Below are 14,543 nucleotides of genomic sequence, written 5' to 3'. Positions count from 1 at the left end.
CTAGAAAAGAGAAAAAAGCCAGATATATAAAACCCAAATACTGGGTGCTCAGAGTGGAAAGTGAGGGAACTACTTAACCTAGCACCAAAGGTGCCTTTAAACGACCCTCCTCTCCTCCCACCCCCTCAAAGCGAACTGGGCACAATTCGCGTTGCGTGTGAATGTTGCATGTGAATGCTGCATATTGCAATTGCAGCTCCTGTCGTCTCCGGCCGTTTCACTGTGTGCTGTGCTGTGAAGCCCAGACATGCCCTAAACCATCTCATCCTGCCCCACTGCATGTCTAAAATTAAGTAATTGGGTCCTGAGTCCCTCTAGGTAGCTTCTAGCTTGCCTGGGTGACAACTGTGGCTCATGGAGAAATTTACAGCAGTTTCTGCCATCCTTATAATAAATCTTTTATAGATTTAACCCTCCCTCTTACTCCAAGAAGTATATCAGTCATCTTTTAATGCGAGCTGCCTTTCATCCTGCCCTCAGAAGTACATCAATATCTGAAATCCAAAAAAAAAAAAAAAAAAACAACCCAAACTTCACATTATTTATCAGCAGCTCTCCTTAACGCAGGATTCAAGGGGGCTGTTTGCATTGTGGCCGGTGAAGGCAGTATCGCTGCTTATTAGTGAGAACCGTGCCTCGTGCCCGCGGGCCCCTCCGCTCCGTGTCGGTGGCGAGGGGAGGCAGCTCGGCGGGAGAGCACGCCAGGACGTCGTGTCGAGGTCGCTAGCAACCAAATTAAAGAGTTGTTCTCCCTCCTCCCCCACCCCCGTCTTTATGCATCCTGTCCAGGTGTGCTTTATGAACAAATAGATATGATTTAAACAACATAATTGATATATCGCTTTGAACATAATGCAGGCTTAAGCAGCAATCAGCCCGATTGTGAGCAGTCGATGTGTGTCCGGACCTTGCAGCGAAAGCGTTTGATGGGACTTAGGCTGGCAATGCTCGTTTTTATTTTGCAAATATCTTACATTTGGCTCAAATTACTGGAGTGTGCTGTTCCACTGGTGGAAAGCCGGGGTGATTCCTTTGACTTTCGGTGGACGCGGCTGTGGGGCAGGGCAGCGCTCAGCCCCACGTAAAGCACCAAGCTGCTCCCGCCTGGCTGAGCCGTGGCGCCTGCCCTTACTGTACCGCACTGACCAGAGAGACAGGATGGAAGATCACTTTTTGCCTTTGTTATCTGATTTAGCCTGTGAACTGCAAGCTGCAACAATTAGACAAACCCCAAAATATCTTTGGCATTAAATTTGGACAAAAGGAATATAAAGAAGCATTCTGTGCTGCTGACGCATTACCATTCACTACAAATCCTCATGATAAATACCAGAACTGCTTTGAATAATAGATTCTTTTGGAATCCTTCCAGCTCACAAAATGAACTGGACCAAGTCACAGCTCCTGCTCTGTGTCCAGAGGCTGAGGTAGCAATCGCTGCTCTCACTGCAACTTTGAGCAGGCACTTAATTTTATCCATTTATTTATCTTTGTTAAATCTAAGGATAATTAAACTAACTAGGATGCTAGAAGGGACAACGTAACCCTAAGGATGCATGCTCTATTAAATACAGTTTAGAGAGATGGGAGCATTTCTGACTCCTTGCCTAGAGTTGGAAAATGAACATGAAAACAGCCAAGATGTGGCCAAAACCTACTGGTGTGCGGTGTGTTTGCATAGAAGGGGAAGGAAGGATGGATAACCAAAGGAGCAGGGTAGAAAAATCTACATTTTTTTTTATTCAGACTTTTCTTATTATTTTTACCAGGTGATTTTCATTTTCTAAAGGGTTCAGGTTGTCACCAAGTGCTTTCATTAAAATGGACACTATACTAGCTATTACCCATCACTAATGAGACCCCTGGCTGAGTGCATGCAGGAACACAAAGCATTTCCTCCATTCAACTCAATTACCCCAACAAATCCCATTTTAACAGTCCAGAATACCTCGAGTTGCTCATAGTTTAGCTCCAAAGGAACACGGAATCCCCCCTTCCTTGTTTCCAGGCTTAAATAAATAAAAGCGCCTCAGTCCTGCATGCTCCTCGGGTGAGAGGGTTGGTTCCTCTTCTGTGCTCCACATATCTCTGTGCTCCTTTGCAGATCTGTTTCTGAACATCTGCAAAAACCAAACAAAAACAAACAAACAAACAAAAAACAATTCAAAGAGCCTGTACAGCCACATTCCCAGGTGTGTGCACATCCAAGCCAGAATGATGGGGGAAATAAGAGTCAGGGAGGAGCATGAGTTTTGTTTTTATTTATCTGTAAATACAAAGCATTGTGGTGATCTGTGGATTTATCTTCTGGCGCTTTTATTTGAACGGGCGGTGTGGGGATAAGGTATTGGTCTGGGCAGCAGGGTCCTGCGTGACTTCTGCTGGTTGCTAATGGGCTAGTTCATAGTGCTGTAATGTAAATCGGTTTAAATTTGCTGACCTCTCTTTGCAGAGCTGTGGAGGAGAAGGCAATAAGCCCTAATCCGCGGGTGGTGAAGCTGGGGCAAGGCTTCCCTTTGACATCTACTTCTTTGCGTCTCCAGTTGACTTGTTGACCGAGGCCTTAAAAATCTCTCCTCCTGGCCTTAAACAGCCTTGCAGACAATATAAAACAGAAGTACGTCTGGCTGAGGATGCACTCCAGTTCAAGTCGGAATTAATTCGGGGAAGTCGAATAGGCTGTGTTCATCCAGGAGGTCAGACTGGCTGGCCACGATGTCCCCTGCTGGCTTTATAATCTCCCCATCTAATCTGCTCCTGCCGAGTGAGGGGCAGATGTTTGTCATTGTGTCCATGGACCGGCGCGCAGGTCCCCACCGGTTCCTTTGGCTTCGTGGCAGTGTGCAGGCGTAGGACTTTATGGGACTTGGCCTGCAAGCAGCAGGGATCCCTCTACTCCAGTTATAGCCTCTGACAGAAGTCTTGTATGTTCCTATAAAAAAAAAAAAAAAAAAAAAAAAACCCACACTGAAAATTTGGAGAAGCATCCGCTAAGCATCTAGAGCGGCTGAGGCTGTGGGTTATCAGTCCTGCAGGGTCTCATTTACCGTATTTGTCCCGTTAGCTGACGCTGTGCCAGAGGCAGTTCCCGGGCAGCAGAAGCAGCAAGAGCAAAGCCCGCGGGCTGGCCGGGGGCCGGGGGCTGGCGCTGCGCGGGCGCAGGGCTCAGGGCTCAGGGGCAGCCCGCCCCCCCGGCAGCAGGAGCGTCTCCCCTCTCGCCGGGGCTGCAGGGCCCTGCCTGGGGGGTCTTTCTTAGGGAGATCGTTTTCCTCCAGCTTTAGAGAGAACATGGGGATTTTTGTTCTTCTCTGAAAACTTGCCCTGATGCCTTTGCTTGAAAGTTTGGAGGGGTTATTTTATTGACCGCTCTCTCTACTTTTTCCTTCTAGTAATACTTGCAGTGCATTCTCTATGCTGCAGTAGAGACTGTAGGTGTTTTTGACCAGGCCAGCGCAGTCCAGGCAGCAAATTTCTTTGCAGCTCTATCTCCCTGTCCCCATCCTGCCCTGTGCATCAGGGTGCCTGGAGCAGAGCAGCTGATCAGCACTTCTCAGCGACAGCAGTGCACAGCCAAGGACCCTGGGGGCCCTGCTGAGCAGCAGGAAAAACAGATTGCAATTCACTGTATGTTTTCTTCCTAGAGCAAAAGGGACCGCATAAAGGCTTGGATCCGGGCTCATCTCCCCGCCTGGTGCAGAGAGAGAGACTCCTGGTCTATCTACATCTTCGCTCCTCACTCAAGGTAAGGCAGCTGCGCTCGGGCACTGACAGTGCGCTTGCCACAGATGCCGTTGTTGCGATAGCTCGCACTGCCCACGTATCCCAGCACGGGTCTCCATGTGTCAGTGCACTTATTTCCCAGATGCAAAATCCTCAGCCCTTCCCCTGCGCTGACACTACAATGTGGTCGTGCAGCAGGCACGGCCCTGGCGGGGAGCAGCGAGCAAAGGTCCGTAGCCCAGGACATGGACAGAGCTTTGTCAGGGTCCTTACTTGCTTCGTTAGTGATGCCAGCCCTCGGCACGATGCAAGTTTTTCGTTCAATGAAGTGTGTGGAGTCTGAAACGGAGAAAAAGCTGCTGTATTAAGGATACCTAAAGAAATGCAAATTTGCACCAAGCGCGTACTTGTGATATAGCAGAGGATTCTCTCTGGCCTTGCTAAAACTACCTCTCACCCTGGACTTCTCGGTCCTCTCCCTTCCTTTCCTCCCTCTTCTACCAACCCCTGGAAACCGCCCTCCCCTTACCTGCAGAACCTGAGCTCCTTTGTGCCTCCCCAGGCCCAGCCGTCCTGGGACTGTCTGGCCTCCGCGCCCTCGTACGTGTCCGTGTGGGCTTTAACCCGCACTCAGCGCGGGTTTCCCGTGTTTGAACTGGTGGGGCCCGGACAGCACTTGCGTTCATTCATACAAAGATTAAAGAGATTTTCAGAAACAGACTCTGGGAAATGTAATACGGTATTATAAATCCTGGGTCGATGTACAGCCATCTGTCGCAATAAATGGCTTCTGTCCTTCTGTTCCACATGGTGTGCTCAAGCCTTGCATGCTTGGTGGGGGTATTGCTTTCATTATTTAAGCTAAACTCGAGCATTACGAACAAGAGAGGGGCTTGGATCCAAACCTGGCCACATGTCTGAGTTGTGGGAACAGCTGCTCCGTTTCAAGTGAGCCTAAGTCATCTACGGACATTACCAGGGCTTGAAATTTTTAGCTTGGTTCCGTAGCTCAGGTCCTTTTTTATTCATACACAGATCTGCCTGCAACATGCAGCTATGCCAGAGAGGGGACTGGGAGATTGCAGCTCATCTGCTTTGCAAACAGAGCTCTGAATTCTCCTGCCATGCTTAGAGCTGCTGCGTTGATGAGAGCATGTTCATCTCCAGCCGCTCCAGCATTAATAGCTAGTGTATGTGTCTTCTTTTTTCTTCTTTCTGGGCAGATTCCGTCTGATGTGCAATAAAATCATCACGCACAAGATGTTTGATCATATCGTCTTGGTCATCATTTTCCTGAACTGCATTACCATTGCCATGGAACGACCCAAAATTGAGCCTCACAGCGCTGTGAGTTTGAGGTTAACGTTTTCCTGTGCTCTAGGGTGCTGTGTTATACCTGTAGAGCCAACATGCCTGGCTTGGACCCTGCTGTCCCGCACTTGGTCTCACTTTCTGTCTTAACTGGGAAGCTGCATCCAGCGCGAATCTTGCGGTTGTACTGGGATGGCCCCAGCCAAGCTGCCCCGGGTTGGCTCCTGAGTGCCTGCTCACGGGCCTGGCTAAGGAGGGCCACGCGCCTGCTCCCTGCTGCACCGTGTGTGCCAGGGGGTGTTTACGGGGCTCCCGGGAGATGCCTGCGCCGGGGCAAGGCTGCGTGCCCCGCTGTGCAAGCTCCCCAGCGCTCTGGGGTGCCGGCAGAGGAACAGGTTCGGGACGAAGGCGTGCTGTGTGCCAGTGCCTCCCGCTTACGCATTGATAGGCAGGCGTCAGGAGAGGAGAGCTGCAGAACAGCCCGGACAGCGTTTCGCTAGGGCAATGCTTGGGAAGGCTTTCAGGCATCTCCTTGTGCTGTTCGCCTCCTGCTCCGTGCACTGAGGCTGCTCCTCGCTGTCTCAGCCCTGCAGCTTGTGACTTGTTAGGGGTTACTGAAAGGCAAATACTGCCTGTGTGTTATTTATTTCAGCAATAAATTCACGTTTATGGTGGACGCTGAAATGTTTTCCATGGCAAGGAAAGAGAGGGGGTTCTTCCACAGACTCACCTCTCTTGGTCCCTACCCAGACTCTTTTCAATGTACAGAGCAGTGCCTATAGTCTGCAATACATGAAAGCTCCCCCTAATAATATCCCACTACTGCAAGTATGATCAGGGTTTTTAGTACTGACATAACCATGACATCTGTCTCAGTTTCCCTCTCTGATAAACCTTCAAACACTTTTCTTCTCTCAGAACGATGTTTGTTTCTTCCATCTGTTCTTCATGGGCATGTATGTATGGTGTGAAGGGGAGAGGAGAAACTGTTCATTTCATACTTTTCTCTCCTCTTTGTCTGTCATCTTTGTTGTGACACAAGCAAAATTGAATTGAGACATGCACTGTGATTCCATTTTGATTCAATTTTTCTGAACAATTTTGTTTTAATAGATTACATTCTTTTTTTTTTCCTTTTTTTTTTGAGCAGACCCTCATAGCACCAACCTCCATCAATCAGATGGGCAGAATGATCAGATTGTTCTTTTATTTTAGCATAGGTTGCTGTACACATACTGGACTCTTGCTGGCATATTGCAAAAGACTGCTCGTATTGCAGTCATACAGAACCCTGTTCTGTCCACATAGGTGTGTCAGGTTGTTCATTTTCATGGACCTTCAATATAAGACCTTAAAACTGGAGTCCTGGCTTCTGTGTGCCTAGTCCTCCTTACAGAATTGGTTTTCCTGGAGGTCCCTCTCCTAAACTCATTTTTGCTTTTGGTTGTTGTGCAATCATGGTGCACCAGCTGGCTATAACCATCCATCCCATGGTGGTTGTGTTTCTAGCACAAAGCCAGAGTGTGTCTGGATAGCAAAGTGCTCTGGGGTATGTTTGTAGCTAGCCAAGTGCTTTGGAGATTTCAAGGGTACAGAGGGTTGAAAGGAAATTGGGAGAGGGACAGGTAAGCCATGCAAGAAAAGAGAAGGACTTTCTGCTAGCCGATCTAGCAAGGCGGAATCACCCTGCTCTTCTCCAGATGGGAAACCCTCACAGTGGTGTTCTTGCAGGATTTGCTGGAACAGAGGTTTTCTACAGATGACTCGGGCATGTGGATATTGGGCTCCCATTAAGATGAGCAGCTCAGGTGGTCCCTTCAGATCCTATATGCCTCTGTGGAGCCCCTTGCTATGTCCTCTGACAGTCGTCATTTGCCAAAACTGGCTCCAAAAGGAACCACCTTTGTGCAGAAGTGAAGGGAATGATATCACATGCAGGACAGGGTGAAGAGGAGCCGGCAGCAGAGAGCCAGATAGCCCGAAGTAACAATACTGCCTGCACAGGAGATGGAAGATGAGCTGCAGTGTCTTTGGAAGAGATGAGAGAGGAAAGGAGGGGGAGAGCCATGTGAGACTCATCAGCATTAGGTGGAACCCATGGGGACAAAAATGAGGTCTAGGGATGGAGCTGAGCTGGACTGTGGTCCAGGAGCAGCAGAGGAGGAGGCAGATGCTGATGGAGCACAGGAGCCAGGAGAACTGCACAGGCCATGCTTGTGATGAGGCTCTCATCTGGAAACCAAGGGAGTTAGTTTAGCTTGAGTTGTTTAAAATAATTATACTTTGCTTCCCCGAGCTGTGGATTTCCAAGCTGCTTCAAGCGACTTCTCTTTCCCTGCCCCAGTTTCTGCTGGCTTATCAGAACAGGGGATGCCGTTGCTAGCCAACACGCACTCCCCATTTCAGAGTGCAGTGTACGCGCCGTGGAGATTATCCTTGAAAAAAGCCACATGCTTGCCAGAGAGAAATGTAATATACTCAGTCTTTCCTCCATGCTCTTACTGTTTTAGCTCCAGCCCCAGAAGCACCCTCCTGCAGCACATTGCTCCTTCCTCCTGCACACTTGCTAACATTGTACAGCAGTCTTGTGTGTGGCAGTCAGCTAAAGGCCAGAGATGTTTCCTGTCACAGCTATCACAGTGCGGGTCTAGGACCTAATTAATTACAGTCCCAGTATGGAAACAAGCTACTCTGTGGTTCCTGAGTCACTTTCGGTAAATCATGATCTGGCAAGCAAGCAAGTTGCCGAGGTGTTTTGTCTTGTTTAAATTGCATCTCATTTTGAGCTAGAGATCTGCATCTCCAGGAGAACTGCTCTATAGGGAGCAGCAGAAATAAATCCAAGATTTTTATTAGCAGAACTGAGGCTGGTTCAGTTGTCTGCATACATGCACATTTACCATCTTTCCTCTACCTTGCTTCTTCTGCTGTCCATTTCTCAGCACAGGCAATCAGAGATTGCTTAGGGATTAGGGAAAAGTGTGATTTATTTAATGATGATCATTAAAAAGAAAGGTTTCTGCTAGCTGCAGATAGGGAGCCAGTCCACGGTCTCATCTGTAATCACTCGCTGCTGTTGCAGAACAGTGGCAGCGAGGGGTGGAAAGTACAGAGGCCGGGGAGATGAGACTGTTGGGCTTCGTTTCCAGGTCTAGCCTGTGGCTTTAGGCAAGTGAATTAAGCTTTCGGGGGACAAGTCTCAGCTGGTATAACCCCCTAGAGCTTCTCTGGCTTTGGGACTGTGACAGCTCAGACCAGCTGAGCTCCTGCCTCCCTTGGGCCCTCCTTGCCTTGCAGTACAGCCAGGCTGATGTCGGCTGAGTTTGTAGGGGCCCGGCGATGCTTTGGCCGTGGGGCAGGCGGGGCCGGGCCCGCGGGCACCCGCCGCCCCGCGCTCCCGGGAAGGCTGGCTGCTGTCCGTGGTGCTGAGAGCGGCCCCGCCGCCGGCAGCCCCCGGCCGCGCAGCGGGTGCTTGTCGAAATATTTGGTTTTTTCCTTCCTTGCGGGTCAGCAGATTGAGGCTTGTTTCAGCCCAGACACTGGGGAGCAGTTAGCAACCGTGCAAATATACAGAGGGAGGTGTATGGCTACAGAGAGCAGGCTATGGAAAACGTTGTTGCTTCTTTTTTTCTTTCTTTCTTTTTTATTTTTTTATTTTTTTCCTCTTTTTTTTTTTTTTTTTTTGTAGGAACGGATTTTTCTAACACTCTCCAACTACATCTTCACAGTTATCTTCCTGACTGAAATGACAGTTAAGGTAAGTGAACCTGGGGTGTGTGTGTGTGGCTGCACTATATTGGTGATATTTTATGACGGCGGACTTTTAAAACCCCTAGGCCCCAAAGTTATGAGTGAGGTGTGTATTTTCCTCTTCTGCATAATATTCAAGTACCCCCAACATGCCTTATTCTGAGCACATTTCACATAGAACGATTTCATTGAAGTTGCACCATTATATGAGCAATGGGATGCTTCAGTTCAGCTGCAGTCTTTCCTGTTCAGCAAAGCTCTTGAGCATGTGCTTAACTTCAGCCACACATGTAAGTCCCATTGTCCCAGCACCCTAAGCAGTGATGTGCTTTCCTGGGGAGGAGGACACTTAAGCACGTTGAAATACTTTGCTGGATTTGAGGCAGGAGGCTGTCAAAAACACGTCGCTGTAAACCTCTCTTGTGTAATTCATAATCATCTCCCAGAAAATTTGCTCTTTCTTTAGGAAGATTCTCCATTTTCATTATTTGCAAAGCTTGTAAATGACTGCCTTGGGTCAGCTGCTTTAAACCTTTGGTCCAGGAGTCTATAGAAATAAAATATGATCAAACTTTTTATGTTAGAGCTAACTAGGTTAGAAGTACTTTTGTGCAGCTAGGTTTAGATGCATTATAAATATATTAGCTGTAAGAGGCAATCTGGAATGTTTTTGCAGAGTTATTTTTACAATACTTGCAATATAACACTGCTGATTTGTCTAATTAGGCTTCTATACTGGGAAGCAAATGGATTTATAGATCTGTATCTGTAAATAACACATGCTTGATAGGTTGTTAACTAGAAGAAGCATATTGGATGCAGCAGTCATAACTTATTGCAACTTGGTGTCCATGCAGGTGGTGGCACTAGGCTTATGTTTTGGGGAGAAAGCCTACTTGAAAAGTAGCTGGAATGTGCTGGATGGAGTGCTGGTTCTCATCTCAGTCATCGACATCCTGGTCTCAATGGTGTCAGACAGTGGCACGAAGATCCTGGGGATGCTAAGGGTTTTGAGGCTGCTGAGGACACTGCGACCATTAAGGTAAGCAGGGGGTGAGGAAGACCTAAAGCAGCATAGGGGGAGCTGAGCTTCTCCAGAAAGCAGCAGCACGGGTGCAAGGCGTGCAAGGGAAGGAGCATCGTCGTCAGCGTCATGCCCAGCTTCCCACTGCTCTGCAGACACTGAGCATCCGTGGGTCCTGCCGAGCTCCAAGGAGCTCTGGGCACTTGCTGCGTGTTGGGACCAGGCCTAAGTGCAGTAGTAAACTGATCAATGCCTCTTTTGCTCATTAAAACGCACATCCCCTGCTATTTGTGTTCTCATTTGCTCTGTATAAAGTGCAGCTTAACAGCTTCTTCTCCCCCTTTCCTTCAGGCAGTCAATGGCTTTTGTAACAAAGAAGGAAATTAGTAGCAGGTGGCAGATCGTTTTTAAGGAAGCGAAGACTAAACTGTTGCTTAACCTAGAATGCAAAGAGCTTTTTTCTTCAATTCCCCATTAATTTTACAGAGAGACTTATTTTGAGAATTGCCAAGATGAGATCAGCAGTCGTCCTTCCATCTCTGGCAGCAGGCAGCAGGCAGTATCAGGTACTCCAGAGACAGAACCCCTCTGCCCAAGGACTAGCCCCTTCCAAACAGGCATCTATTTTGTCCTGCACCTCAAGGCATGAAGGTTTCTCCCCATGCTAACTGCAGTCCCCTCTCTAATGCTATTGTTGCTGCTCCTGTTATGCAGCAGCTAATAAAGCTTCCAGCTCAAAGCACCTTTGTGTGCTTGTCATATCTTACTGCTGCTTCTTTCATAAAAGATTCTCTTTGAGTCAGGATTTTCTCTTTCAGGACAGAGAAATAGGACCCTGCTTCTGACAGATTTTGTTTTACTACCCGTGTGTGAATAATAAATCTAAATAACGATAGCCGTGCCCATACGTATATCTTTTGAATATTTGCAAAAGCTATGAAAGAGATTCTGTTAAATTAGGCTGTGTGTATGTTGTGCCTGGAGAGTTTTAGGACATAAGCTGCTTTAATCATTTTGATCTGGACAGGCAGAGCCCTTAAGTGTGTAGTTCAGCTCCCTGACCATATGATTAGATGCATCTTCCCATGTGAATCCAAGTCAGGCTTTTCTCTCCTCTTGTGTTCCCCAGCATCTCCCTGTCAGCTGTTGTTTCTGGGGGGGAGTTTCTGCCAGATTGCTGGTTTGTTGTATTGGCTCTACTCTTCTGTTCTTGGCTGATTTTTGACCAACATTGTGAAAACCTACAAAATAATCTGGATTGCTCTGGGTAAAAGAAGGATTGATTGCCCCTCTCGCTCAATGCAAGTTTCTCTCTTAAGGCTGCGCAGTTAAATCAAATCTAGAATAAGATGTTTGGGCTCTGCTGATCCCTACTGCTGATCCCTAGCTGAAGGATCCTGTACAAGCCCTTATCCTGCCACCCAGGAGCTTCTTTGTGGATCTAAAAGTCTGCCTGGCCAGAACTCAGGGTCTTCATTTACTGAAGTCTTTCTATGCAATCACCTATATGCATAAAGAGTCTGCAGTTATATCGCCCTGCAGTTGACAGGGGGATAATCCACTGAGCAACCCCAGGAAGGAGGAAGATCTGCCATCTGGAGTGTGTGCAGGATTAGGCCCTTCCATTGCTATTTCTTTCCTGTTGGCATTTGATACATTTTCTCATGAGAGCGCATGAATGTTTTCAGCCAACACACTGCTTTATACTACAAAGGAAATGTAAAAAGACAACAACAAACACGCTCCCTAAATATGTTCACAATCGGTTCTATTCCTCTATAATTAGATTTGTAGGAAATGAAAAAGCGACTATTAAACTAGGTGCTTTTCAGTAAGTCGTAAATCTGCACATGTGGAAACCCATCTGCCTCCGTGATGCACATCTGGGCTCCCCTGGGCTTGTCTCTGCCCACAGCTGCCCTCTCCCGTTGCCGCCCGGCCGCGGTGCGTGGCTCTCCCACCCCAGCCTCTGCTCTGGGAGCAGCTGTGCGTACGCGAGCCTGGCCACCTCGTCACCTCTGCGCTGGCTTGTGGCAGCCTGTCTGATTGATGATTTGAAGGGGTTCTTGTTGCAAAAGACCTCCCTCATTCTGTCTCTTATTTTCTCCTGTGAAAACAACCCCGTTGCTTTATTCAGCACACAAAACCACACATGCTTGTGCCATTTGCAAAGTCATAAGAAAAGCTGGCTTGCGTGCCAGTCGCAGGCTTTTGATTGCATGATTGATTATCAAGCTCCAAATTGAATCCATGAGGATTCAAGTCCAGCTTTATGCCCAGAATTCCAAAAATATATTCACAAAGGAGTGACATTTAAAGATGTTTCCATGACCCTCTGATGTTTCAGCCAGTAGAAGCATTGCTTATACAAGAACATTCCTTCCTAATGCATTCAACCTGCTGTTGTTGGGATCAAGTGCTGTAGCTTAAGATACAAGAGAAATCAAAATTAAAAATATATTCAGAATTAATTTGGATGGACTGCAGTGCTATTTTACTCTCTGCAGAGCTTGGGCTTTCGTTTGCAAAGCAGATGGATAGATTACCCTTAATGCTGTTTCAGTATGAAGTAGTCATTTCATAGACTCCTCTCTCTATCATGTTATCACCTTTGCCATCTTTTTGTCAAATTTTTGGTGGAAGGTCTGCATTAACATTGATCTGCTGCAACTTCATCTGAGTGCTCTGATCAGACTAGCAGGCTCAAAGTTAGTAAATGTGTTCCAGCTGCGGCGAGACTGACAGTGGTTTTGAAGTGTCTGCACACGAGGGGTTTAACAACATTGTAAATGCTGAGACCAGCAGAAGCAGGAGGAACTCGAGGGATTAGCATTTCTTCACACTGAAAAAAAAAAAGAAAAAAAAAGTCCAACTTCAATTTCCTCATTTTTCATATGCCTAATGCAGACTGGAATTGTCCTGAATGCAACCTCAGCGCAGCTACAGCTCTGGCACGGCCAGAGGGCTCCTCCACTTGAGCGATAAATTTGCAGGAGTGGTGGGTCAGATAATATGAGCTTGCAAGTGTGATATCAGCAGGATCTTGGGCATTATTGATGAGGTGCAGGGATGCTGTCTGCTGATATATTGGAACTGACACTAATAATCTGGAAGTGCTGGGGGTGCTTTCATTGGCACTTCTGAGGGAGTTGCCACACTCTCAAGAGAACTAGAAGGAGTCTTTGCACTGACTTGCCTGGATGTTCGATCAGGCCTTTATTTTAAGGTGGCTCCAAAGTCTGAAATATTTTATTAATAAGAAATATAATTTTTCTGTTTCAGAGCCTTCTCTTTCTGTTATTGTAGGGCTGGAAACAGCACTGATGTGGAGCTAGACTGGTGGCAGCCTTTTACCCTCATGTATTCTAGTTTGAGGAATTCCCTGGCTGATCAAGACTGAAAGCAGTCAAAGGCTGTACGGTTGCTCAGCCCTTTCTTTGCAATGCACATGATTTTTAGTCAGATGAGTAACCTCCTATTTTTGTCTCTGTTGGATCCCAAGTGGTATCTCACAGAGAAAATCACTATATTACATCTAGAATAGGTTTCCTTAATAAGTGTTGGTGAAAATTATCAGCTGAAGACTCTGGAGACTTAATTTCTTCTTTGTTCCCCCAAATTAAGGATGCTACAGTAGTTAGGGCCCAGGTCTCCACTATAGAAGACTTGACTTCTATTCCCTGCTTGGTGTACGTTCCCTCCTTGGTAACTGTGGGCAAAATACCTAAGCCAAGACCCTAAAGGCACCTAGGTGCCTAATTTCTGTTAAACTAATTGGAAACTGGGTGCCTGCATACTTCTGAGACCCTGACTTGCAGTCATCCTGTGCCTCAGTTTCTCACTTGTAGCTTAGTACCAGTAGTATTTCACCCAGAACAGTGCGAGGATAATATGTGAGGGACAGGAATGTCTTCAGGCCATCTGAGGATCCCAGAGAGAGACTCAGCCTCAGACTACCTGGCCCAGACAGTATTTGGTTTCCATGCCGAGATGGACTGGGAGGAGTCTTGCCTTGCAGACGCTGCCTTTAAGGAGCTAGCCCGGCATTAACCAGCTCCCTAGACTCAGGCACACTAAAATCTAGCGTCCTCTGCTAGCCTGGCTTGGCCCAACTCTCACCCTCAGTGAAGGTGTAATGTGGCAGCAGCAGCAAAGCTGCACCAGCGAGGATCTCAGCCCAAGTTAATTTACATGGGCAGTTTTCACAGCCTGCACTGGCCTACCTGCATGCTGCTGTGGCTGTGTGGTAGCCCCACCCGCCAGGTCCAAGCTGGCTCTGGTGGGTCCACGCCACCACCAAGAGCATTGAAGCCTTAAACTGCCAAGCCTGAGCCATCTCATGCCCCAAGCTCATTTCCTAAATAACCCCGTCTCAGCAAAAGGAGAGCCGAGGTGTCCAAAACAGGGAACAACAGCAGCTACCTGGAATAGATGCCCAGTCCAAGGAATAGAAGCATCTGCCTTTCGTGTTTCGCTGGTAAGAGAGTGGATAAAAATATCACCATCTATTTCTTTCTAAAAGGATAATTGATGACTTACCCCTGACATTTGGAGTAAATATTTAACCAGAAAGAGGGAAATATATTTTAGCTTTTTAGGATACTGTTTAAAGCCAGCAGTTTTTGAAAGAACTGGAGTCTGTGCACTGAGCACTGCAGTGTGCTAAACCTACGAGCAGTGGGGCAGAAGAGTGTTCCTGCGGGCCTGGCGTGGGTCCCGCTGGGTCGCCACACGTGTT

General features: G+C 47.5%; 1 protein-coding gene across 1 annotated transcript in view; it reads left to right on the top strand.

Annotated features, from left to right (window-relative positions):
* CACNA1G (calcium voltage-gated channel subunit alpha1 G) overlaps window positions 1–14,543 on the top strand; it is a 128,893-nt gene that overhangs the window by 75,699 nt on the left and 38,651 nt on the right. Inside the window, exons 20-23 of the mRNA XM_062592076.1 lie at window positions 3,642–3,742; window positions 4,944–5,067; window positions 8,720–8,788; window positions 9,639–9,823. Of these exons, the coding sequence (XP_062448060.1) occupies window positions 3,642–3,742; window positions 4,944–5,067; window positions 8,720–8,788; window positions 9,639–9,823 (479 nt within the window). The remainder of the gene's footprint in view (window positions 1–3,641; window positions 3,743–4,943; window positions 5,068–8,719; window positions 8,789–9,638; window positions 9,824–14,543) is intronic.

This window comes from Rhea pennata, chromosome 19 (assembly GCF_028389875.1).
Source record: "Rhea pennata isolate bPtePen1 chromosome 19, bPtePen1.pri, whole genome shotgun sequence".
In the NCBI taxonomy this organism is placed as follows: Eukaryota; Metazoa; Chordata; class Aves; order Rheiformes; family Rheidae; genus Rhea; species Rhea pennata.
This window is presented reverse-complemented; position numbering and strand designations above follow the sequence as displayed.